Source organism: Camarhynchus parvulus, chromosome 2 (assembly GCF_901933205.1).
Source record: "Camarhynchus parvulus chromosome 2, STF_HiC, whole genome shotgun sequence".
NCBI classification, from domain to species: Eukaryota; Metazoa; Chordata; class Aves; order Passeriformes; family Thraupidae; genus Camarhynchus; species Camarhynchus parvulus.
In genome coordinates this window covers 134,278,529-134,305,864 of record NC_044572.1, presented here as the reverse complement: position 1 = coordinate 134,305,864, position 27,336 = coordinate 134,278,529, and the positions used below count along the sequence as shown (strand labels likewise).

The window sequence follows — 27,336 nt, the reverse complement described above, 5'->3', positions numbered from 1 at the left end:
CTGTCCCCCCATATTTCTCTACCCCCTGGGGCCGGGGGGTCTCCAACACTGAACCCTCTTGGTTCCGAGGCATCGTCTCCCCCCTGGATGCAGCCTCTGTTTCACAAGGAAGCATGGTTCTGTCCATGGCTATACAAGAAAAAGTCCAGCCAAAGGCCACTCCATCATCTCCTGCCATCTTGAGTTCTCTTACAACCTGGCATCACATCACACTTGCCCATTTCCTGCTCCAGAAAAGGTCAATGCTCTGTGAGATTTTCATTGTCCAAATGGGTTAAAAAGCTCTTACAAGCGGCCAGACTTCTCCTCCGTGCTTCCCCCCACCATTCTCCACAAGCCGGGCATGCCACCAACATGATATCAACTTCAAGGCCTTCAAGGCCACAGCCCTGTGCACCGAGCGCCGGCTTCTCTCTCGTCTGCTGGGGAAGGGGGGGGGGGGGCGCTGCCCAAATCCTCTCGGGGCTTCTCTCTCTGTCTCTGTCTCTCCTGGGAGGGCTGCCCAATGCCTCCTGGTGCCCCCCCCCACCCTTCCATCTTGAGGGCCCAGCTTACCCTCTCCCGGGCTGCATGGCTTCCCCTCCCCTGCCAGGGACAGCTCTGCTTTTAACCCCTGTATTCTCAGAGGTGTAGCCAATACCTCAGTGGCCAAAACAGGTGCCAATTTTAGAATCTGAACACCTATTGGCCTCTGGCCTGACCACAGCATATTCCAGAAAACCTACTTCCAGTCAAACCACATCATATATAAAATAAATTCTGTGTAATTTTCTCTTTACCAAAAGCCCTTCTTGATTTATAGAGATTATGTCTACTTCATATTAATCTGAAATGGCTTGTAACAATGACCACATAGCAGGAGTCATATATGAGAGACAAAAATCTAGCCTACCACTGTTTTTTACCATGTCCTGCACTACATTTTTTACACAAGTACATCCATCACTGTGGACCTTCAAAATTCCGGTAATTTTGCTGAAATCTGTCTGCTTCCAGTATTGTTTTCTTGGAACATGCTGGATCTCAGAAGAAACACACAAATATTTAGATAATTCAGGAAATGTCAGAAAGGGATAGCACTGAGAATGAACCATGGGATGTTTTTGTGCTGTTCCCAAGCTCTGATACTTTTCTGCTTCTCTAGTAACATCACTTCATCTTTCTTTTCTGTACTTCAGAATGCAAAATACACATAGCCTTTTCTTCCTCTCAAACAGCCTAAGGCCTTGTTATGTGAGTCTAAGTCATCTTCACCTCTTGAAGTATTAACAAAATAGATTAGGCTATCATTCATATTTTATGTAGTTTGCATAGAGAACCGTATATAATCCTGAAGTGCTCTTGCTAAACCTATAAAATATTTATAATAATGGAGAAATTATTCATTGGAGAGAGATGGAAATGGTTTATATGGTGCATTAAATCTGAATCACAGCAGTGTAGAAGTGAATTTGGCTTAAAACCTGTGCCTGCTTTCCCAGGGAGGGATGGAGAGAACAGGAACATTAAGGAAAATAATAGAACATCCACTCTCAGAGATAGCTACAAGCCTTTTAATTTCTGGATTTTAGAAGTTAGTCCTTCTTTTAGATGTGATTCATTTACATAATATTAAAAGCAATACAAAATGTGTGGCAGAAAATGTCCTCACAAAAAGGCACGAAAAGACTTAATTAACATTGGTCTTAGTTTTCTATCAAGATGCTGTACTGAATCCCACACTTTTTATAATTGAGTAAACAGAACCATAAGCACTTCTACATGCTCACATTCTTGTGTAGTCCTCCTAGAAAGATCCCTCCTGAATTCCTGTAGTTTATGTCCACATCCTGTTGAGAGCTGTGGGAATTGTTTTGCTTCCTTTGAGAGTCTTTCTCATCTGCTTTTTTGACTTCCATTAGAACGCTTAGTGAAAGGATTCACAATCTGCCTCTTTCAAACACATGGATAGTAAAGAATCAAACACATGAAAGTAAAGAACCTTTAGCAGAAGTGTCAATAACTTTTAAAAGTCTTGCATGTTTAAACTAACACAGACATACATTTAAATCTCTGTGAGCATCAGAATTTGAGAAGGGCATCTGTTCAGCTATGTTCAGCATTTCTGTAAAGTTTGGGTCTTCTTCCTTTTGGTGCTACAGGCACACTTGGGACAGTTTATTGAATGAGTGTTTGCTGTTGGAGCTGTTTGCTGTTTCTTAGAACCCATGAAATTGCTGAAGTTTCACATGAAATTATTACAAGCTAAGAAAAAAACATTAAGGCTGTCCCACACCTTTTAGCACCTTCAGAATCCTGCAGAATAGATGTGTAAACACTATGGCACAAAAGGAGCTCTTGTAAGGACTGGCTGTCTGTCATTCACATCTTGGTACAATAATAAATATTCCAGGTAGCAGAGGACTATGCGAAAAGGGTTTGGTTTTTTTCACTGCTAATAAAACACCTGGCCATTTATTACTGAATCTGGCTAAAATAGCAATATTTTGGATTTCAGTGTCATTGAACTGCTACAGATTATATTTCAAGAAGGGTCATCCCTGGGAATTTGTACATTAAAACTTCTTTCTATTCAGATTAATGGGAAAATCTCAGAGGCTTCCACTACACAGAGCACCTACATTTGTTGGACAATAGGCAATGAGCACAAATTGAAAAACATGAAATTCCATCTGGACACAAGAAAACACTTTCTTTGTCTGTGGTCAGACATTGGCATACATTGCCTGGAGAAGCTGTGGAGTCTCCATCCATTGATATTGTCAAAACTCAGCTGGATATGGTGCTGGACAGCCTGTTCCAGCTAGACTTGCTTGAGTGGGGAATTGGGCTGGGTGGTTTCAAAAGGTCCCTTTTATCTCCCAGCGATTTTCTAATCCTGTGTTGCTGGACCTTTTTTTTGTCCTTTATATAGTGCTTCAGCCAGATCTATAGTTAAGTAGTTGCAAGGCACAATTGGTGTTTTTCCTGCCCTTGCTTGGCCACTTTTCATAAAAAAGAAGGTATATTGAAAAGAAATGCCATCTTTTAACAATCACTATTCAGCTAAAAATGTTATTTAACAAATAGTAAGTACAAGGCAAAGTAAGTAAGTATCCAACATGTGTTTCCTGTTTTTTCCCGGTGAATTTATTAAGTCACCATAAATGAGCCTTGGGATAAGGTGTCCCACTCTGAACAGATTAATCTTTGAAGGCTTTAGGACAATTAGGACTTTTAGGAGAGACAGGTGGAGCAGAATGTATTGCCCTTACTTGGTTGTGAGTATTGAATAGGTGCAGGTGCTTTTTCAGTCAGTGCTGGAGCTGACAGTGATCAAAAAGGAGGCAAGGAAAATTACCCTAGACAACTTGAAATACTAAGATTAGCACTTAAATAAGCCAAACAGATCAGAGAAGAAATGCAAATGTTAGCTGCAGAACATGTTTTATGTGTTAACAATGTCTAGGTGTTAAAACATAATGCTCTTCCTGAAGTTTTGGGGTTTTTTATAATTTTTTTAATTGTCTGGTGTGTGAGAATTAGATTCCCAGGATGTTAAATGTCCAAGAACTTATTTCTGGGAGTCCCCTGTGAAAGCAAGGAGTAGTGACTAGTTAATCCATTAGGATATAATTAGCAAATAAATTAATCCACATTGCTACTTTACCTCCTTATCTATCTGTATTCTAAAGGCAGTCACTTTGGTTATTTTAAAAACAAAACATTATTTTGATTTAGGTTGTATTATATTCCTGACATCTGGCTGTATTGTTTTACAGGTCTTTTGTCAACTCATTCCCTCATTTCAGTCTGACAGTGTGGGAAATAGCAATGTCTGACTTTGATGTATGTGTGTGTATGTGCTTCACTTGAAAAACATGAGTTGGTGTGTAAGTTCTGTGAGAGGATTGTCTTACAGGTAATTCTGAAAATTCATTTCACTGACAAGAACTTCCTTGTGAGTGCATCATTTTGCAATGATAGGACTTTGTTTTATCTCGGAAAGTTTGATAAAACATTAGAAAGACATGTTGTACCAGCACATTTATCCAAGAATGTTGTATCTGGTATTTGCATGACTTTTCTTTATTCTCTGTACCAAATCTCTGCAAGCAGTTGGAAAATAATAGATCTGTTCTCCCTGTTATTCAGGAGCAGCAGTACAGAATACAAAATCCAAGTTACAGAATGTGCTAACTTGAACAATTCCTATGGCACACAAAGAAATTCATGAATCTTTTTAACTACTTGCTAGGACATCTACCTATTATGTTGAAACACTTCTTAAAATGCTGATGGTGTACTGTGTATTCTAACACAAAGTCACACTGTTTGATTGTTTGAAAAAAACCCCACACCAAAACCAATGGAAAACCTCTGTTTGGAGATAGAAAAGTGCCTTGACTGATCCTTAAAACAAATGGGCATTCTTAATTCCATCCCACAAAGGTAAGAGCAATAAGAAGACTGGTGTCTGTCTTTTTCCTGTAACTTACTTAACAGCACCTCATAACCCACATTCCAAGACTGCCCCTTTTCTTGCGGGAGGGGTAATTTAGAACAAGGCTATGGCAAAGAACATTTAACCTGGTTACAAATGCAGTATTTAATCAGTGAACACCATGTTCCCATCCTGCAACCAGTGATAACCATACTTGAGTGGTGAAATTGGGAAACTCATGCTTGCATTCCTAGTAATATTCAATTACTTAGATGTGGCTGGTGTCACATGCGTAAGAATGCTGAAATTAGGAAATGGGCTACTCCAGGTTCAGTGTGCTTTAAATAATTGGTCATAGAACAAAAAAAAATTAATTGAGTTGATACCAAATCATGGAACGTCTTGCCTATGACTGACCATTAGTTCTTCTCTTAAAATACCTGAATTAATAACAAGGAATCTCTTGATCTGACAGTGTCTATTGATAAGTGTAGAGCATAGATTCTCTAACAAGTACAGAAGAGGTTGCAAGTGAAAACAGAAAGAGCAAAAGTCCAGGTTCCCCGAGTAACTTAAACCAGATAAGGAGGGCTTTAACTTGAGCATTATATCTTTAAGCCACTTGATATTTGGCAAAGAGCAGATACACAGTGGTCAAGCACTTGTGCTTCTGGAAGGCTTTTGATCTGTTTTTTAAAACATCACTTTGGCAATAAAAAGGGAGGAAGCATCTTTCTCAGATAGAAGTGCATGCTTTGAATGCTTCCCTTCTATCCCACACCTGATAGCAGCCATTATAACCATCCTGACATTCAAATCCAACCATATGCATCATTTGTTTCCTGTATGGTTTCAGTCACAGTCTTCTCCCTTTCTACTATGTGTATTTCATAATTTCATTTGTGACACTGAAATTTCTGAGACCTTTTCTAATACAGCATCTAGCAAATACAGTTGAGGCAGTTTTTGACCCTATTCATTTTCCTAAGTTGCTTTTGCTTTTCTTCTTTCCCTTCACATTTCATTTTGCCACACAAAATAGCTGCAAAATAGCTACTGCTGATTTTCTAAATAAAAAAAAATATTTCTAGATAGTAATTGTGTGTGCTGAGTCCTCCTGCATATTTTACTGCTTTAATTTCATGTCTGTTGCTATGGAGCAGTGCAGATTTGCTTGCCTCACTTGCCAGCACAGGCAGTTATTAAGGCCTCCATTCCATGGGTCCCAGAAGAGCAGGGTGTGCTCTGGGGGGATGCACATGCACATCTCACCCTCCAGGAGTAAGGACACCCTGTCTGGGTTCCAGCCCATGCCTTCCTCAGAGTTTGTGCTGTGGAGTTGGGCCCAGAGGGACATCACCCTGCAGAAGTTTGGTGGTTGTAGCAGTCAGTAAGGGCTGGAAAGCGGCCAGCCTGCAAGGTTTGGGGGATGATGGTGGGGGTGATACTGCTGAGGGTCTGGCATTTGCAAAGCCCAACCTCTCCCACAAATGCCGGTATATCCGCATTCTTATGGCCCCTTTGACTATTTCCTTCTAGTTCTAGACCCAGCACAGCCAGCAGATCCTGTTGGTTGGAGCTCCTCTGTCTGGTATAAATCCTTCACCTTTTGTAATTCAGAGGAAGTGAAGCTGGATTCTAATTTTCTTCTTAGACAACCATCAGTAGCACATGGGGTCTGATGGTCTCTGGTCCTAGTGACTGGTTCCATTGCTCAAGGGATACAAAACAGCTTTAACAGGTGAACCTGCCATTTCCCTTCTAGGGGTTACGGGAGCTGTTTTGGAGGTGAGGGACATGTGAATTCATGGTCTTCATCCAAGATTAGTAGAGCAGAGATTGCCCCTAATTTATCTGACGTCAATTCCCAATCTGTAGTGTAGGGATTAATTATCATTGCCTGCATGAGTGCACTAAGGTCCTATTTCGTTTTAAAGTAGGTAGAACAAATGAATCCACTGTATTTGGTGTGTGATCTTTCTGACCAAATATTAAGGCATTTACTTGAGGATTCACTTGTAATGTTGACTGAGAATGGGACCAAGGTTGGCTCAGACACAGAAGACTTCCACATTTAGTCAGATGAATCCTACCTGCCTCTCTTGTGTCCTCATCAGGCCTCTGACACCTCTGCTGTTGGCTCTTATTGAAGTCAACCAAAGATTCTGTGGCTTTTCTTTCTCTTTTTTGACTTTTTTCTTTTTATAATGGAAAGGGAAGTTCTTAGGCATTTAGTTGTGGAAGAAGGTTTGTGCTTGAAGAAGACACATGAACCTTCAAGTAGCTCTAATGAGATGCTTTTTCCTCTTCTGCAATATTCCGTGGGTTCTCTGGGCTTTATATGGGTCCAACCTTGGCCAGCTCGAACCCAAGCCCACCACAGACTTGCAAAGACGTAGGACAAAAGACGAGAAGCGCTCTTTGCCATGTGGGTGCAGGTATCTGTTTATTGGCTTGAGACAGAACTCCTCTGTGATGGAAGACCACCCAGGTAGAAAAGAGGACGAACCTGTGTTTGCAGTGGATTTTATACCCCAGGGAGAGGGGGCGGGGAGAGAAGACCATGGCCAATGGGATGCCATTGGGGAGGGGCTAGGGGAGGGGCCACCCGTGGGACAGACCACCCTGGAATACAGAAACAGGGGTATGTGAGGGAGGAACCATGCGAAAGGGAAGGGGGAATACACCACCCACGTGACCCAGTAACATTTCTCCCATCACCTAGTGCAAGGACAGCTCAATGCAATACAACACCTCCACCTTTTCTGTTAACTAAAACCAAAAGGAAATGTGTCAGACTATTTCTGCTGCTGATTATGAATTTTTCCACCACTTACGGTTTGCGGGCCTGTCAATTTGCTTTAGTTCCACAAACTCTGAGCGGTTGACTTCTGCGGGGCTGGAGACTAAACCATTGATAGCCTTTAAAAGTATGCGACGTAGAATACCAAATGCTAACATGACTAGGAAAAGAACCACAAAAAACAACAAAATTGTCCTAATTATAGAGCTAAATGCAATACAACACTCTTCCATTCATCCCTGATAAGCTTAGGCACTCTCCATTTGTCCATTTTGTGAAGACTGCTGCCCAAGCTGCCTAGCATTGAAAAGGGAGATTCTGAATCTCATTTTATGCTATGGATTCACAGAAATTAAATATTTTTAGGACTAAACTAAAGTCCTAAAGCTAACTAAATACACTGAAGTGAAATAAGTGCTCTGTAGCTTCTGAAAAATAATACTGGAATATAATCCGAATCTAAATATTTTAAGCAAAGCATGTTTAGAAAGGTAGGTTAAAATTATTATCATAGCAGTTGGGTTTTAGTTTAGATTTATATGTATTTTACATTTAAACTTTTAATTTAAACAAATTTGCTTGAATTGCTGAGGAAGAACATGTTCAAATACCCGAACATTTCTTATAAACACGAATAAGCAAAATAGAAGCTACAAGCAGTGCTTCAGCTTCAAAGTGTTTAATAGTATTTAACACAGATCTACAAATTCCTGTTAAAGTGGCATGAAAAACCATCTTTTAATTCTGTGTCACAAATTTTATAATCTAGCCCTTTCTGAAACATTATTTTAGATGTTGCTTAGTAGAGACATAGGCAATTAGTGGGTAGGGTGACCTGTCAAAATATATTTCTTTGTTCAGAAGACTCTTAGGCTGCAGCAAGTGCTCAGATGTCACAGCAAAAAATGGAGGATCCAAAAAAGAAAGCCAGCAAGTTGTAAAGGAGAAATTGGCAAGTAAAAGCTGAAAGCCTGAGTCCCACCTGTTCTACATAGTGACCTGCCCAGCTCTGAGCTGGTGGCACAGGCCTCCTGCAATTCAGGGCCTTGGGCAAAAATCTACAGTTACATACCTCCTTCCTTACAAAAAAATAAATAAATAAATAAAAGGATGTCCTTGTTGCTTAGTTCAGTAAATGGAAAATAAACTTAGATTTAGCTGTCTTGGTGTGCCTTTTGGGGGATGGACTTTAGCACAAAGCAGAGGAGTCCCCTAATACAGAGCCACTGGGCAGGCTGAGGGCGTGCGGGGTGGCTGCTCCCAGGGAAGCTGCTCCACTTTCATTCAGTTCCTCTTTTCCTGAGGGTTCAGAGCTGAGCTCCCAGCAGGCACACGGTGACTCCTTTGTCTCTCTCTCCCTGGCCCATTAATTGCACTGCTGCTGCTCCAGACACACAGAAAGTGGGACAGCCACTGTCACAGGCAGATCGTGGCCCGAGGATGCCTGCGGCCTCCAGCTTAACCTCGCTCTTGGTCCACGAGAGAGCCACTGCTCTGACTGCAGCGCACAGGGAGGAGGGGACCTGGGTGTGGGGCTTCTGCAGGGGCTGCCTGGGATGCTGCACAGGATGATATCCCTGCCACACAATACATCTTTTAGACCCAAATACCTTTTGCCAGAAATGAAGGTCTCCTGGGGCTTGCAGGGATGTGCTCCTGCATCAGGAAAAGGCAGCTGAGGGCCTGCCATAAGAAAGGCCCTGGAGTTTAGGGGTAGGTATTGAAGATGGCAATAGCTGTGATCTTTAGTAAAAACAATAAAATTCTTTTTGTATATTCAAGCAGGTTTGTTTGGGTTTTTTTCTCCTCTGCTAATCCAGAGCAGAATTTGAGCCACAAAGGAGAAACCGATGCTATACACACTACACACTCTAAGTACTTGTTTTAAAATGTATGTGAGGTCAACACAGAACATGCCTTGAAATTTGTGTATTTACTTCAGTGAGTTTTCTCTGCCTTGCGTTTGCTTTCTGTGGGTTTCAGCCCACTTCACAGAATGAAATATTGTCCATGAGAGAGAGTCCATTATGAATCTTCCCTTAGGAATTTTTTTTGTCCTCTGCTTTTAAATTACAATCTATGTTATTTATGCCAGTGTTTAAAATAGCTTCCTAACTTTCCCTGGTTAAAGTACTCTGAACCTACTCCAGATACATTTTACTATGCACAGCTCCCACTCACCATGAGTTTTTATTTCAAGTAATTTTTCATTATATAACATGCATCATAGCCAGAACCCTGTGTTGCTGTTACATCGTTTTCTTTACAGTTTTCCAGCTATATTCCCCTTCCCATGATAAACTGTGTTGTCAGTGTGCATTTTTATCTTAGAATAAACAAATTGCATTCCCTTAATCTCCCTTCATAAACAGTACCCTGTCATGCTGTTATCATTTTTATTGACCTTTTTTGAAATTTCTCCGTGTTATTAATGCTTTTTTTAATGAGAATCATGGGATTTAAAGTGTTTTCTAAGCAGTGTTTACTCAGGAATTGATAGATTATTTCCTTTTCTGGTTTTTTTTCATACCCTATTGCTTTTTTGTCTGACATCTTACTATGTTCAAAGCAGAACTATGCAAACAATTGATTTGCGGGTTGCTGCTGAATCAAAACATTAAAGAAAATCTTTGTTTCAAACTGAACAAAGGCCTTATTCAGTCTGAAATATTTGAATTTTTTGGGATTTATTTTTATGTTTTACCCCATTTTTAAAAGAAGAAAGGCGTTTATTAGTTTTCATAATTAAAGCATCATTTCAAACAGAAAGTAGAAAAATCTGATTTTACATTTTTCTGGTCATGTTTGACGTAAATATCAAGACTGAAAAATCAGTTTGACCTAAAGATCAGTGTTCTCTGATCTTCTTTTTTTGGTGACCAAATTACTACCTAAAAGATTTGTTTCCCTCAGAAATATTATTTCAAATACTTTTGAGAAGTATTGAATGGATAAATCAATACATTCCTTGTGTTTATATATCTGTATTTACACATAGGGATGGAAAGCTAAAGGAATGTCTTTATTTTAGTCATGCAAATTTTATTTTAGTCATGCATATCTCACTTACTTGATTTCACTGTCTACAAAGGCATTGGTGAGTGGGTGGTGACTGGGCTCAGAAAAGGAAGGTCAAGCATAAACAACTTATCAGATCTTTGCAGATAGTGGTGTCATTTTAAACATCTGGTGTATTTAAGCAGTGGTATTTCACTTGCTTTTATGTACATAGATATCTAAATCCCAATGAAGCTGTGCTTTAGATGTCTTCACTCTGTTTTGCTTGTCCCTTGAAGTTAAGAATTCTGAGCTTGGGAAGAGCCTAGGAGAAAGGAAAAATGCATGTCCAGTTCCTGTTCCAGTAAAGAAACCACAATACTCATGAAACAAAACCCATCAACTAGATCAACTAGATAGAAGTTTCCCAACTTTGCTAAAACTCTAGATTGCAGAGAACAGTTTTCTCAGCTGTGTTGTGTGCAGGGTGGAGTCTTCTGATGGAGGTGGGAGCTGTGGGAAATTGCAGCCTGTATGGACTTCACCCATGTAGCAGGAGTTAATGAAGACAATCATTCCAAACTACTAGGTGGTTTTATGGAGGAGCTGCAGAAGGCTGTGATAAGCTGCAAGGATGGGGCCTCATCTCTTTATCAAGTTCTTATTGCTGGATGCTGTGTTCCTGGGGGTGTGACTGGGATATCATGAGCAGCATCCTCCTAGTTCAAAGCTGAGACTAGCCCTAAGAATCCCAGGTGGAGCCTTTCTTTCCCAGGAAAAGCAGACAGCATAAAAGAGCTGTCATTGGGTTTGTTTTGTGTGGATCCTGATTTATGTGGTGCAGTGTCAAACACCTTCCCAGGTCTTTCGAAAGAGGCAGCAAACTGTTCACCACTTTTTAAGCTGACCTGCTTCTAGGCATGCACAGAAATGAGTTTGGCAGAGCTGAGAAGCTTTGCTGAGTGAGACTGGTGGGAGGTGGTACCTGCTGAGATGGCAGTTCAGGAGAGCACCAGTTCCAAAACTGCTGTAACTCCCCCCAGGAGCTGGAGACCCAGTCTTGTTTTGTACATTCAGCCTCCAGCCACTGCAAGGTGGACATGGCTTCTCCAAGGACTCTGAAATGTACTGCCTTTAATGTGGCATAAAAAAATAGCAAACCTGCTTTATAGTACTGCATTTTATATACGCCATTACATAAAATATATTTTAAAGAAATGAAAATTCTGCCAGGTTTGTTTCATATTTTATTAGTGTTACATTGTCTTGCTTCCATGCTGAGGCACTTCATTACAGGTCTGTGTTCCACCCTTCTTAGATTCTGTAAATAATAGGAAACTGTTGGCTTTTGAAATCTGGGCAGGCTGTGTTCTGCTTGCTAGAGCTGGTGGACTACAGCTTGACCACAAACCTGCAAGGATTAATAAGCTGAAAAAGTACAGGCTTCTTGTTTGCCATTTTTGCTTCTTAACAGTAAGAGTGAAAAAAGCAGCAAATGATGGCAGTAATAACTTGAAATGCATTGGCCTCAGACCTACCTTGGATTTGTTACTGTAAAAAATACAGTTTATGCAACCAATTGCGTAAGGTTTTGCTGTTCTTTTCAACAGATGGCACTTGAACTTCATTAGTTTTTTGTAATAATTTCAACATGTGTGTTACAGTAAATATTTTATTAGCTTACAACAAATTTTGCTTTTCATCCTGGAATTGCAGGGTTGTTTCATCCGTTACCCCCCAGATATGTTTCTCCTTCCAGTGTTTTTCCCTTACTTGTTGAAAACGTCAAACTGATTTAAAATGTTTTATGCACATTAAAATGAAAACCATATGTCTTATATTAAGGGTGACTTTGCAGAAGCTTTCACTTGAATCAGGTTTTGCATGCAATTTCATGCACTCGCAGATACACTGTGCCCTCCTTGCACACAGGAAGCAGATTTGGGAGATGTGTTGAAGAGGCCTCTGAAAGCCCTTTGTTAAACTTCTGCCACCCACATGACAGGAGGGCTGGGATCTTTTCCCAGTCTGTGATGAAGTTTGCTGCCTCTCTGTGTACTGCTAGGTTATCCCTGCCAAAGATGACATTTTCCAGTTCCTAAAAATACTTCTGACCAGCCTATCCATTTCCCTTCAAACAGACCAAATAGTACTGCCCGGTACATAAAAAAATCCCCTGAGGCGATATTGCATGGTTGCTTATAAAATATACTTGTCCATAGGTGGATTAAAGATATAATTTATGAAACTGTCAAATGCAAGTTTAGCATGATGTTATAAAACTCCCAGTGTATTTTTTGAACCTCCAGTCTCAATGTTTGTATTGAGGTTGGTGTAGGAAAGTAGCATCCTTCTGTCTCTGATAACAAAGAGCCTTTTTGTTTGAACATGAAGATAAGTTCCCCAGACTGTTCCCTTCTGTTCCATGAGCATATGTTCCCCCTGACAAAGGTCACTTCAGGTTCAGAAGAGTGAAACTGTGGGAGTCATTTTTAAGGTGTTGTTAGAATGGCTCAAGTTCCATACAGAAGCCCAAAAAAAAAAAAAAAATTAGGTCAGGCTGACTTCTGTATGAAAAATAGCCTTAAAAATGCATAAAGCAGCAAAAAACACCCAACTTATTATGCTCTTTGTCTGTTCCAACATCCACTTTTGGCTTCTCTACAAATCAGTGAATTAGAAACAATTAAGAAAAACACAAGCCCAGATCATAGTGATATGCAGAATATGCATGATGGCTCTCAGCCAGTGGCAGTAATTATTTTGTAGTGACTGTGTTTTGAGAGAAGAGCTTGATTGATTATGGTTTTACAGAATACATAAGTCACATTATGTATTCATGTTGAGATCTGCAATGCTTATAATTTGCATTAGTGTGGTTCAGATTTCTATTAAAACTATAGTACTTAGATCAGAAAACTGCTTAATGAGATTAATTATTTGATAACAATCCTTCTTTCAAAGTAAAAAGAATAAGCAATAAAAATGAGCAGAAATCAAGATAAGTAATCATTTGTAAAATTGCGTTTTGATCCAAACACAGGGAAGCAGGATCTGTGGTGCAGTCCTTCCCAAAAGTCTGTCTGGTTTTGAGCTGGAAATCTTCTTGCCCAACATATTTGAACAATTTATGGAGACCCACACCCAAAGTTTTTCTCCACATCCCCTCTAAATGCATCTCTACCAGCTGCCCAAGGTCCCAGCTGTTACTGGGCCAAGTGCTCAGCTGAAATGTGACCACAGACCTGTCTGCTGAGGGAGCACTGTCAAGCAGTTGGGTAGATGTCCACCCAGGAGTGGGAGTGATGGTTTCATTCACTGGCCAGTGCAGTGGCATGGGGAAGGGATGCCTGTTGCCTTAGGACTGAGGATGCCAGACATTGCTGTACCCAGTTTCTTGCCATTATTCGTGGAGCACAACTCACAAATGTGAGTTTGATGAATAAACCTTGTATAAAATCAGAGGGGTGATTAGGTACTAAAATCCAAGATTCACAGCAGAGAGCATGCCAGACATGCCCACAGGAGATGCCAGGGAAAAGTGCCCATGTCCCAGACTTAGTCACCTGCCTGTAGTCCTGGGTGTGCCCACGTGCATGCCTTGGATTCACTGTGAAGCTCCATACCAGAGCCAGACCATCTCTGTCAGTGCAGGCATCCAGCAGGTTTCATTCCTCTGAAATATGGGCAGTGCTAGTGCTGCCAGTCTGTGCTGTGTCACACCTGAGCAGTTAGAGCTTGAGGAAGAGGTCTGAGTCCAGTGCCCTCTTTAGACCAAAGGAGCCCAAATCTACACTAATCCTAAGAGTTCCTGAACCAGTGCAACATACTGGGCATCTTCAGCTTCCTCCCCTCTCATTATAGTGGAGAGAGTGACACTGGCAGAGGCAGAGCGTGTGAGAACATCTTTTGTCACCCAAAGATTACAGCAGTCCACATGGAGGAGAGCTGTGACCTGTTCCATGCTCTCAAGGTTACATCTGCTTTTACCCAGTTACTGTTCAGTGAGAAATGTAATAGTTAAGTCCAAAATAAGAGTCTCCCATACGATAATCCTAAGTCAAATAAATAATAAGTCAAAGGCCAGGGACTGGAACCAAAACCCACAGTCATCTAAGGTCTTGACACTTTGAGTTCAGCACATTTCCCACTAGGAGACTTTGCTTCAAAATGGGTCATTTTTAAGGGTGTTATCTGAAGAAAAGCCTGAAATGTTAAAGTAAAATTTCATTGCTTCTTTGCAGCTTATTTTTTTGCATTTGTCAGTGCATGTAAGCAATGTGGTTTTCTTTCCTCAGTCATTTGTGGTGTACAAAATTTTGCAGGAATAACTCCATATTAAATAGAAAAATAAAAGCAGCATTAGTGCTTCCTAGAAATAGACTGCTTATGCTGTTAAATATTGGAGCTAGAGATGTAGCTGGGAGTTAAAGCTCTCAAGATAAATTGAACCAAATCTCTTAAAAATACCGGTCCTTCATTAGTGGGCATAACAACTGAATTCTTTCTACTTTTCCAGCTGCTTCTAATGACCTTGCTGGGTATTTGTTCACATAGTCAGGCCCAGGCTCTGGGGGTCTCAAAATCAAGCTATCTAGAGAGACAGCATGCTGCTTATTCCTCAAGTAACTGTGCCAAAGTGGTTAATATGTATGCATATTTTGGTCACTTGGCTGTATCACAAAGTGCTTTTGAAGGCAAGAAAGGTCAGCAAATTTAAATGCTTTACAATTTGAGGACAAGCTCTTTCTGTCAGCACTGTTTTTCTTACAGCTCTGTTTCACTGGCTATATGCAAAACCTACTTCAAGACTGATATACATATAAAGATATGTAATTTTTAAGGGTGTTATTTGAAGAAAAGGCAGAAATGTTAAAGAAAGATTTCATTGCTTCTCTGCAGATTTTTTTTTTTTTTTTACATTTTTCAGTGCATGTGAACGGTGTAGTTTTCTTTCCTAGGTCGTTTCTGGTGTACAAGATGTATCTTTTAACTCCATAAACATAACCGTATGTATATGTATATGTATATGTATATGTATATGTATATGTATATGTATATGTATATGTATATGTATATGTATATGTATAATGTATGAACTCCAAATGACGTACTGCTGAAGCTGGTGACTCAACTTGTAGCGTCTTTTGCAGGAAGGGGTAAGACACCCCTTTTAAGAGGCAACTGTACCGCTGTTGTCCTTGCGCTGGGGCTGAGGCAGGGCAGAGGATACAGTTAAAGGTGAGGCTTTTCCACGCCCAGAGCGCGGCGTGGTGGCCGCCCTGCGCCGCTGCGGTAAACACGCAGCCGTGCCAGCCGGAGGCGGAGCGGCCCCGGCACAGGCAGCAACTTCTCCCGCTCCTCAATCCCGCCCCCAGATCTCTTACTGCATCAGATCCAGGATGGGAAGCTTGCCCTTGAGACATTCGTAAGAGTCTCCCAGCTGATTCCCGTGCTGCGACAGGAGAGCGTGAGCTCCCCGAGCAGTGGTGGCAGATGCCACACGCTGCCGGACCGTGGCCACTGTGCGCCTCTGCCCGGGTGGCGCTGCCCGCACGGCTCGTCGGAGGCAGCACCGCAGCTGGCACGGGCTCCCTTCTCCCCCCTCGGTGTCAGCCGAGCCCAGTGGCTGTCGCGATGCTGTCAGGGCAGCAAGGAAGCGAAAAGGCAGCACAGAGCGTGATGCTGCCTGCAGAGCGCTCTCAGGTCGGTGCCGCAGCCCACCGAGCGGTAAAGAACTCTGGGCTCTGCAGGATTGCTCTCTTGTTTCTCAGATACCCATTCCCGGCAAAGAGCAACCCTGGAAAATGTGACGGTACTTGGTTGGCCATCTCTGTGCTGTTCCTCCCATTGCACAGAGCAGTGCAGAGCTCTGCTCCCATAGCGTGGGCGTGCTGCTCGGAGCCCGCTGCCGGGCGGGGGGAGGCCGGAGGACGGGCTGCGCAGCATGGACACCGGGCTGGCTCCATGGGCTGGGACACTGATGGCTGCAGCCTGGAAGAATAGGAATGTGAACTCCAAATGACATACTGCTGAAGCTGGTGACTCAACGTGTAGCATCTTTTGTAGGAAGGGGTAAGAGTCCTTTTAAGAGAAAAGTGTCTTATTGGAGCTAAACAAGTTATGGCCAGTTAGGACAAAGGAATGCGGGGTTGAGAAATGCCAGTCTCTTTCATTGTTAGCACTAAATTAATGGGCTGTTCTGGAACTTACATGTGTGAGTTTTTGCCATTGCATAGTCACAGTGACAAAAAATAATCAAGAGTCATCCTTAGGAAGCTGTCAGCCTGGAGAATGGCATTAAGAAGAACGAGAAGCTGTGTTCAGCTCTTGCATGCACTGCTGCTAGACAGAGTGTTTCCTGTTTTGTTATTAGCTATTTGTATGACAGAAGTCACACCTACCCAGGACAATATTGCAATGGATATTTTATGGATAGATGCCATGTTATTTTGCTCAGAGATGTCTACCACATGGGAAAAGATGTTTTTTAAATTCTCCTAATAACATTGCTATCAAGCTCTGCTACACACAAAACTGGCTTGAACATCGTTGTACACTTGGAACCATTGCTAGCAGTGACCCCTTTAACTTATAAAATGTTCTCAAAGATCCTATAAATAGCCACATGCCTAATTTTAAACATAAGTAGTCTCCCGTGTGAAGTGTTAAGCTTGTGTGTAGCTGTTATTAGAACTGGGGCCAGAAAGGTTAGTTCATGCTTTGCAGACACAGTTCCTGGTCTCAGATGCAGTTCAGTCTTTCAGAAGGCTCTGCTGATGGTGTGGTTGTGTTTTCAGGCACCGCTGGCTCTTACCAGCAGTGCCCAGCCTTGCAGCTCTTGGTGCTCCAAGCCAGGCAGGTCAGGGAGAGGCGATTGTAAAGCCTTGCTACTTGGCAATGCTTTCAATAGCAAGATCTGCTTATGATGTGATCTGCTTACCCAGAGATGAACCTTGGCTAGGGCTCCTGCTCTCTGTGCCACAGCCAGGACTTGCCTTGGGAAAGCTACTGGTGTCCTGCAAGCACAGAAATGTTTTGGGGATCGCAACACCAGAGGTATGACATCTGTGTGATGTGTTTACCTGTTTGGGTCTTCTTTAGAAAAGTAGTTTTGGGTGTAGTGTGTTACCAAGAGGTTATTTGGAGTGCACATTAGTCTTGTAGATGGGGATATTTTGTTCATCAGGAAAACTGTTGCATCTTGGAACATCATGTCCCAGGATCATTTTGCTTCCCAAGGAGAAGGTCACTCACATTTACATCTGTAAACATGATATAAATACTCTGTGAAACCAAGTGGCTTTGCTGCTTTCCTTCCTCCCCTTGCAAATTTGCACACAGCTCTGATCTGGTTATGGGTGTGGTGGCTTGGATCTGATTATCAGGGGCGTTGTACTGGATATGGAGCTGGTTAGAGGTGCTAGAGCTGGGTCCCTGGGATCCTGTTTTGAGAGCTAAACTTTGTATCTGAGCACTTTGAAATTGGGCTGAGGAATATCCTGGGATGGGCCGATGTAGAGGCACAGAGAAATAGAGGCTGGTCTCAGATGTCATGAGGTAGGGAAAATACCTTATCCTAAGGCCAGTTGCTAAGCGTTGCCCTATGGTGAGAATGGTTGCTGGCTGTCTCAGCCTCTTTAAGGCTGGGAAGCCAGGCTCTGACAAAGCCTTTTCCCAGTCACAGGTGTTCAGGGTGAAAGATGCACCTTTCACCCTGAGCTCTGTGTAGAATTTAAGAGAGATTGAGGACTAGAAGGTCTAGCTGCAGTGGATGATGGTGGCTCCAGCTGCATCTCTCTTGTGTGGAAAAAATAACAAAAATGGCAAGTTTGAAGCTTCCAGCTTGGGGATGTCTATCCATGGGATGACATCCAGAAATTCCCAGATGAGAAATGCTGTGCTTGCTCAGCTGCTTAAAAAATGTTGGAGAGTTGTTTCCATCCCCTCAGCTAAAGTCACCATTCATTACTGTGGCTCAACAGCATGAGACTTGGGTATGGCATAGGATGTTTGCCATTAGACTGACAGATTGGAGAAAAAATTAAAGCTTTGGTGTGTTTTTCTTCCAGAGGATAAGACTTTCTTAGTATATCTACCTGCCTTAGCAAAATGAGAGCAGTTTTCCTTGTATATGCCAGAGCTTGTCAAATAAAAGATGTGATCCATAGAAAATCAGTAATCAGACTTGGTACCTGAGAAGCACTTGAGACCTACATGTGATTACTGGATTATTTTAAGGTTATTACAACTGCCTCATTATGCTTCTGTACCACATGAAAATCTCCATACACGTGTAGATAAATATATAGATTTACCATTAGCCTGTACCTATATATATATGTACATTTATGTTATCTGAGAAAACAAAACAGAAGCAGCGAGCAGTGTTTCTGCATGGTTTAAAAGCACGAGAAATACCCACTTACAGTGGTGTGTTCCTAATCACTGTGCTCCTGAAGGAGCCATGTGAGCAGCCTCATTTGTCTGTCGATGTCTGTGAGGAGCAAACAGGTTGTTACAACAAGTGTTCCTGTCTGAGACCTAAAATGGCTTCTGTAGTGTGAGGGTTTTGTGTCCAAATGTTTTTTTTCTGCTCTTGTTGAAGTGCCAGTTCTGAAGGAATGGGGAAAATCTGGAGCAAATCCAGCTCTTGTCCCCAGGGATGTTTGAAAATCCATGCAACTTCTGAAATTCACCCAGAACAGACAAAGGAAGGATGCTTGTGATTCACTGTTATTTTGAAAACAATCTTTGAGTTGTAATTTCCATGTTTTCACTCTTTCCTTTTCCTTTCCAGGCAGTGAAGCCGATTTTAGCTCTTCAAGCAGCACAGGCAGTATTTCAGCACCTGAAGTCCATATGTCAGCTGCTGGAAGCAAGAGATCTTCTTTTTCTCGCAAGTAAGCAAAGCAATTTTTCCTGAATATTGCTAGTGCAAAGATAGGCTACTGTGTAAGGTCTTGAATTTTAAAACAGTTGGGTTAACACAGGGCTCTTGGGTAGCACAGTGGTGAGAACTGCAATATAAGAAAGAAAAAAATCCTGTATTCGGTACACAGAAGTTGTCAGTGTGCCAGATCAGCCAGCCGTTGGGTTGTTTTTTTTTTATTCATGGCAAGTACAGGAAAGTGAATCAGGTAAGGCAGAAAAGGCATTGGCTGGAGTGGAGAGAGAGCTGGGTGTGTTAGTTAACAGCAGTACTTCTAACCAGTTAACCTAAACCTTTTGGTCTTAACAATTTGTTTTATCTCTGTCATAAATTGCCAGCTGAGCTTACACCCTTCCAGATCATTATCTTATTTTTTGTTGTAAGAAGTAGACAGTATTGCCTTTGATGTTGGGGTTTTTTTTCTGAAGTGCCCTTGCCTAGCCTATAGGCAGTTTTTTAAAAAAAATTATAGTCATCTAAGTGAACCTTTCATGAAAGATTTTTGTAAGATTTCTCCCTGTCATCTGTGAATTGCAAATTCAGGCAGCTTGAGAACACAGGGGCATCGGGATGGAGCAGCGCACGTTGTGTTTTGCCCACGCAATCCCTGCTGGTTACATTTTGTGGAACAGGAGGAAGGAGTTCACAGGGACAGGAGTGGTTTCCTGCCCATGGTGGAAGAGCTGGCAGGCAGACTGGGATGGCAGCAAGGTACCCATGTGCCTGAGTCACACCAGTGTCCTGAAGGTCGCGGTGTGCCCTGGCACACAGAGGCTATGTGAATGAGGCTTTGAGAGCGCTTTCCTGTCTGTATCGTGAAACTCTGGGAAAATAAACACTACTTGAGTTCCCTCTAGATTACATTCAACAAGTAAAGTTACTGGCTGTGGGAAAAAATGGTACTAAGTATAATACGAAGCCCTAAAATCACCTTAATTTCAGTAAGATTCTGTGTCATTTCATATTCTACTGGGCATTTTTATATAACTTTAAACTAGAGCATACTGACATCCTGTATTGGACAGAAGTCCTCTGTAATAAGGCTCCTTCAGATGCCCGGCTATGTTAAGCAGTCTCTGCAAGTTCTGCCACACACCAGAGTTGATGATACACTGTATGAAGTGGAAAGAGATATCTCCTTTGCAATATGTTCTTTTTTAACTGTTCTTGCTATGAAACACTTCAATGTTGTCACAAACCACAGTCCTGTACTTCATTGTAAAATAATTACAAAATCACCCAAACCACAGCAGTGTGATGAAGGTTCGCAGCAGCCACTCAACCATCTGTTCCTTATAAACTGTTCCATTTGCTGAGAAGGGAAAAAACTAAGTGAAACAATTTAAAGAAGAGATGTTGCTTCATAATTCTGTGGTATTTGGTTTTTTTATATTCATGCCTTCTCTTTTGCTGGCTGGGTTTGCCTTTTTCTGGTGGTTTTTTTTTTGGACTTTTTTTTATTTTATTTTTTTTAAACCTGCCCTTTCATTACCATTTAGAAGAACAACTTCAATGGGAGAGTGAAGGTGGCAATGTAGTAGTGTAGGATGACAAACCAAGTGAGCAGGAAAGGGACACATCCCGGGAAGCTGGCCTCAGAGCACTCCAGCCCCTGGGCAGCTGTCAGGCAGGGAGGATACCAATTGCTTTCAAGCACACACAGTTGGCAGATTCTTTAATAAAGAATGGAAAAAGAAAAGTAAATATGTATGAGAAAAACTGGAAGAAAAAAAGAAAATACTGTGTTTTCCTTTGTCTCTTTTAATACTATTTCAGCCTGCTGTCCATGGGGTTTAAGCTGTATCGAAGTGAATGAATAGCTGACCATGACAGATGAAGCACCCAGTATGCCAAAGGCAGAAAAGAACAGTGGCCCAAACAAAATCTGTTTTCATTGCACACTGTGATCCCTCAGGCTGCTTGCCGAGGAGCATGAAAGCAGTCTTACAGCAACCCTCCATGCACAGGCACCACTCTGCAGGCCTGGCCAGGGAAAGCTGGAGTGTGGTTCTTTTGGCATTAGTCCAGACCACAGGCCTCTCCTTACTTAACAGAGTCAAAGATTCAGGGAACAGGGATGATCTGATGGAGTCACTGGGAACTGTGCTGTCCACAGAGAGATGTAAAATGGCTGAGATTTCCTTAGAACACATAATTCAGACTGAGAGCCCCTTGCCAGTGAAAGAACATGCAGTGTCAGAATTTTATTTCTTTCCAGCCACTCACAGTTATCTCTCTGGTTTATTGTTTAGAGAACTTTGTGTATAAAATAAGACATATAATGGGTCGTGTGATGAGAATAATGCTTTCACCATTTTGGTTCTTCTCCAGTCGTGGTCCTTATGGTCGGAATAATGGATCCTTATCCTACAAGTCTGGAGCCAGTCCACCTGCTTCACATGGAAAGGACGCTTCATCAACACTGTGCAAAAACCATCTGAGTCCTGCTAACATCCATCAGAGTTACAGGGCTTCTTCAGCCAGCAGCAGCAACTCAGGCTCATACAAAGGAAGTGACAGCAGTCCAGTGATGAGGCAAGTCTGTGTTTCAGCCTCCTGGTGTTGGGTACATTGACACTCTCTCTGCACTGTAGTGTGGGATCAGCTGTAAGAGTTGCCATGCAGGTCATCTTGCTCCTCACCATAGTTATGATGCCTTATATAGGTGACTTAACAGTCAGCAAGGTTCTCCATACCATGTAAAAGCTTTATTGTTTCAGCACTGTAAAATTCAAGTTTACTTTAAGTCAAAGTCCTTTGCAGTTGGATTTCACTCCAAGGCAGGCTATTTCATGCCATCAGTTCTCATGAGGATTTACTGGTTTGTTTGCTGTAGGGTTCTTTTCACTTCAAAGAGAATTGGGTGGGGTAGTGTAGGAACCATCATACACTTGGGTGAAAATTCACCACGCCTAGCCTTAGGCACCTCCCTAAGGAGTGCAGTTTCCTGTATAGGAAAGAATACAGATACCTGCCAAAGCATGTGACGTGTGTTGCAGAGAAGAAATGGCCACCATGCTGCTGCTGTTGCCCATGCTCCTGGACAACTGAGCAGCCAATAGACATGTGTGTTGGCTGACTGAGCATGTAATATACACACCCAAAGCTAGACGGGATGAGTGTAGATTTCAGTGTGCTCAGCTTTATAAATCCTGTGTGGAGCTGAACTTATTCCTTGGGCTGCCTCGCCTGGCTGTCTGTAGATGGGTGCCCTTGCCCTGCCTGTTCTTGGTCACACCACCCATTTGGGGTGAGGGGGTGGCCAGGTATTGTAAAGTTAAAATAAAGTTAAAAGCCTCATTTGCTGTAATGACACTGAAACCAAGTACAATAAATAGTAAATCTTGCACTGTAGCTACAAATCAGCTGTTTCCTCAAGTACTTTGATTTGCAAGGTGAAGTAACTTGTGTGGACACTGAGGAGCCCCAGATGAGTCAAGTTTTGCATCTATCAGTCAACAGAATGTTTTTCATTATGCCAGGACTTAAGAACTGTAAGAGTGATGTTATGTGATGGTTTGTTCTGGGGTTTTTTCAGGCGATCAGGGAGATACAATTCTTGTGGTGACAATCACAGCATTAAGCCACAAAACCCAGAGCAGTATTTGACTCCTCTGCAGCAGAAAGAAGTGGCAGTACGACATTTGAAAACCAAGCTGAAGGAATCTGAAAGCAAACTCAAAGAAAGGTAAATCTCACTTCAGAAATCAGTCAGAAAGATTTATTTGGGAACATGTAGAGGTGGGAATCCTGAGTGGTTTTACTCATTTCTTGATCAATGAAGTTTTCATTAAGAGATTTGAAATACAATTAGTCTCGTTAGGTTGTTTTCTTCAGAGTGTACTAAGGAGATGCAAAACAATGAATTTATTTATAAATATAGCTCTTTTTCCTTCTTGGAACTTTCCCAATAAAATACTTTTAAAGGACAACTTTTTACAAGTCTGATTTAGATTGAGACCTTTTATACATAGAACAGTTTCTACCTGCCAGCATGTGTTACCTTAGTGTCCTGTTCTACCTCCCTCGGTGAAGTAGAACTGCAAATGTCCTCCTTTTCCCCAGTGAAAGAAAAGCTCATACCCAAACCAATGTGCCTATTTGTGTTTCTGTCACTTACATGCTGAATTTTTCACAATAGCCCTTTGTGTGGATGCTGAGCAAAGAAGAGACAACATGCATTACGTAGCAGCAGATGTCTCTTACTAAAACTGCACTCTGAGGGCTGGCTCTCCAGCACAGACAACCCAAGGGGTCAGAAAAGGCTGTTTGAATGGAGCCCTTTGTGACCCCTTGGGTTGTCTGTGGAGTTCCAGGGACCTTGTGCTCTTCCTCTGCATCAGCAAGGCCTAGAACTGACATAGGAGTCCCCTCTCTTCCACTTGCTCCCCATGTTCTTGCAGCAGCCTCTGGCTCCCTGCTGGGGAAAGCCAGCCATGTGCCTGCAGACCTGAGCTCTGTGACTGTCCGAGGCCAGCATTGGCTCTGGCAGTATGTGACAAGCTGCTGGCAGGCAGTAGGGATGATCCAGGCAGTTGTTTCCCATTTGCTCCAGAGTGAGGCAGTAGGGGAGATTTTAAGCGCTACAGTGGTTAGACATGACCTAGAGGTCACCACTTGTGCCTCAAATTGTCCAGGATCATGGCACAGCCCACAAGGCTGCTGGTTTTGTGGGGAGGTCAGCGACTCCCATTAGCAATCAGCCGGCATATCTTGGCTCTCTTAGAGATGGTCACAAATGGCACCTGGAGAAATTTGCTTCCTTCTTGGAGCATCTCAGCAGCAGAGCCATCACTGTGTGATGGGGGCCTCATGTTGACTTTAACTGAGCAGTCAGCAGAAGTGTTACATCATTTTTATTTTGCTACAGGGAAACAGAAATTGAAGAGCTTAAAGCTCAGCTGGGACGGATGAGGGAAGACTGGATCGAAGAAGAGTGCAATCGTGTGGAGGCAGAGCTAGCCTTAAAGGAAGCAAGAAGTGAAATTAAACAACTCAAGCAGGTTATTGAAAGCATGAAAAACAGCTTGGCTGAGAAAGACAAAAAAATTCAGAAATACTTCACAGACATAAACATTCAAAACAAGAAACTGGAATCTTTGCTGCAGAGCATGGAGATGGCTCAGAACCACTCTGTGAGGGATGAGCAGTGCCTGGAGTACACGAGCGACTCAGAGGGGAAGCTGTTATCATTGTGTGCCACCCTGCCAGACAGCCCCATCACGGAGGACCAAGGTCTGGAGGAGGTGGCAGACAGTGATCTGCTTCTTAGTGAGGACAGAGCTAACGGGACTGACTCATCTGGAGAGAGTTTGACCACCACAACCTCTGAGTTGAGTGATCCAGCTCCCTTCAGTGCTGCTGTAAATGAAAAGATGCTTGAAACCATTCTGGATGGAAAATTAACTTATTGCCAGGAAGAAGCAAAAAGCAATATGATGGTGGAACAGGCCATCCAAACTGACGTGGTGCCATATAGCTTGGATGTAGAGCAACTCATTCAAAACATCTTCAGAGCTCAAGACACCTGTCCTCTAAGCCCACCTTCTTCACTGAAGGATCTGGGTGAATTTTCTCTTGGAAGCTTCAGTGATTCTGGTATCATAGTGGACTTAACCCCAAGTGATCCCAATTCTGCCATCCTTTTGTCTCCTTTGGAGTCTCCCTGCAGGAAGGTGGAGCACAGAGTTAATGAAAATCGTTTCATGAAAGAACTTGATTTTACAGAAACTCATGATGATGAAGCCTTTGAGTATGTTAATACAGGAATAAAGAGGAGATACTGGAGCAGCAGTCTCCTTGGGGATCTTCTGGCTGTAGCAGCCCCTGTTGTACCAACTATTTTGTGGGCTTTGAGTACTCAGAGAGGAGGAACAGATCCTATTTACAATATTGGAGCATTGCTTCGTGGTTGCTGCCTGGTGGCCCTGCACTCTTTACGCCGAACACCCTTCAATATCAAAACCTAAAGTCTACTCTGTCCCTGGGCACCAGCTGGCTGAGGCAGAGAGAAAGAGGGATAAGATGGATTATAAAAGGTTACTGTATATTCTGGCAGAGTCCATCCTTTGCTTTTGACTATTTAATTTGCACTATAAATCAGTTAAAAACATGTTCCTTGTTTCAAAATAAAAAAAATAAGCTGAACCTCTTACTTCCACAAGATGTTTTTAACAATACTGCTGCTTACAGAAATAGTCCTCCTGCTCCCAGGCATCATGTCCCTCCCCTGTGCTGGTGACTTTCTGGTGCCAGCACATCTGCACAGTGAACATAACCAGAGAAATAGGAATTCAAGCCTAGTGCTCTTTCATGTTCCAATGCTGAGCCAGGATTAAGCTCAGTCACTCTCCCTGGATGGTTCACTAAGCAAATGTACAAGTACTTTGCACTGGCTCAAGGGTAGTGCGAGATGCACAAGGGAACAAGTGGCTGGAGAAAGGTGGGGTATTTTTCTAGACAGCACTAACCTTCCCTTAGGGTATCACACCTGTGCTCCAGAAAGCATGCTAGCGCTTTCCATTTGTTGTCCCAAGTGTCAGTTCAATTTAGAGGTAAAACCCGTATTCCCCAGGCAGCTTCCAGCACATCGTTTGTGCCTGTCTCATGTAGTGCTCTTCTCAATTGTGCAATTGCTTGAGCATTTCACTGGTCTTGTGCGTGTACAGGGACTGTAACCAAAAATGTACATCACTGGGAGTCTTAACACTTGTTACAATGATAAGTATAGGCGTGGATACACTTTGGTTCATAATGTTTTAAAGTCTTTATGTATTGGAACCAGATAGTCTTTTGAGCCCTTTGAAATACTATGTATAAATGTATTGTGTTTTAACTTATTGTTTATTTAATTGCTTTATTGTAAATTACCTTTATAATCACAAGTTCAGTAAAGCATGATAGATATGTCAAACGTGTGAGTGTTTTACTGTAGAAAGGTATAGAAAAGTAGCCCATTCTAGCTGAGCTGTCAGGTGCAGGCTGAGCTAGGGGAGGTATTGTATCAGGTACTGTTCCAGGAGATCAGAATTAAACTGAGAAAACCTGAATACAGTTCCAAGTGTAAGCACTCACCAGGCTGATTAAAGGCTCCAGCTGGGCTGCAGTTGCACACACAACCCACTCTGCTGCCTCACACTGGCTTCACAGATGCAAGTGACCTAATCTTTAACCCAGTGCAATCATCTGGAAACCTGTAACTCCTCAGTGCTGCAATCCCAGAACAATACCAGTCTTTCTGGCTTTTAACCCATCTGACAGTCATGTGGTCTCAGTGTGCATGCACACTGTGACCATCAAAACATTAATTCTCCATGTCCAAAACCCAATGCTACCCAACAGGCAAAACAGTGGGGTTTGTCTGGCTCCACCCAAGTTTTCAACCCCACCTCTGGCCATTTAAACCTCACTGGCCTCCTGTTTTCCCCTTCAGCAAAACAAGTGTAGTATTTCCTTGTGTGACCCAGAGAAGAAGGAATCCAGGGTAACCTGACAGTGCCATGTATTGCTCTGCAGCTTTTGAGAAGGAAGTTATGAGTACTCCACAAAGGAGTATAATTGGCCGTGTGTGGGGAGCATTTGCAACACTCAACAGAGTGATACTGATGCTTACAGAGGTGACTTGCACACCTTTCATGTTCCTGTGGTACTTGAGTGGTGAATTATTTTGTGTTTGCAGTAGAGATTCTAGAGGCTTCATTAAGCATTACATTAAGGAAGAGAACTCTAACATATCATTTGAAGTAATATAATCCCCATCTAACAGAGATGGACATGAGAGCATCTTGCTTACATTGCCACAACTTTGTCTTCCATGCTCTCCCACATTCTTGGGTGCCTGCAGCCATCTGGCTTGCCTTGTGACACCGCTGCACTGCATATTACTCAAATGTCACTTTCAAAAGCTTTTACATTATAGGGACACTAGGGCAAACATTACCAGTTGGAGATATTATCAATCTAAATTTTACACAACCATGGACTTCCATAATTCAGGAATATCTCTTCTTGGGACTGAAACACATTACAGAAAATTTTATTCCTACATCAAAATGTCTGCAGAGCCAGGACCAGCAGTATTTTATACCTGATGTTACCAACTTGATTGCATTGTTGGATTTTTCTTTCACAGCCATTATTGTTTAAGTGATCTTTGAGTGACACTGAAATGCACCATAATTT

At 42.3% G+C, this 27,336-nt stretch overlaps 1 protein-coding gene across 1 annotated transcript in view; it reads left to right on the top strand.

Moving 5' to 3' along the window:
- The window catches only part of SYBU (syntabulin), a 42,039-nt gene extending 15,971 nt beyond the window's left edge, over nt 1-26,068 (top strand). The window contains exons 4-7 of the mRNA XM_030971287.1: nt 19,024-19,126; nt 21,487-21,690; nt 22,694-22,843; nt 24,026-26,068. Of these exons, the coding sequence (XP_030827147.1) occupies nt 19,024-19,126; nt 21,487-21,690; nt 22,694-22,843; nt 24,026-25,124 (1,556 nt within the window). The 3' untranslated portion in view covers nt 25,125-26,068. The remainder of the gene's footprint in view (nt 1-19,023; nt 19,127-21,486; nt 21,691-22,693; nt 22,844-24,025) is intronic.
- The last annotated feature ends 1,268 nt before the right edge of the window (nt 26,069-27,336 follow it).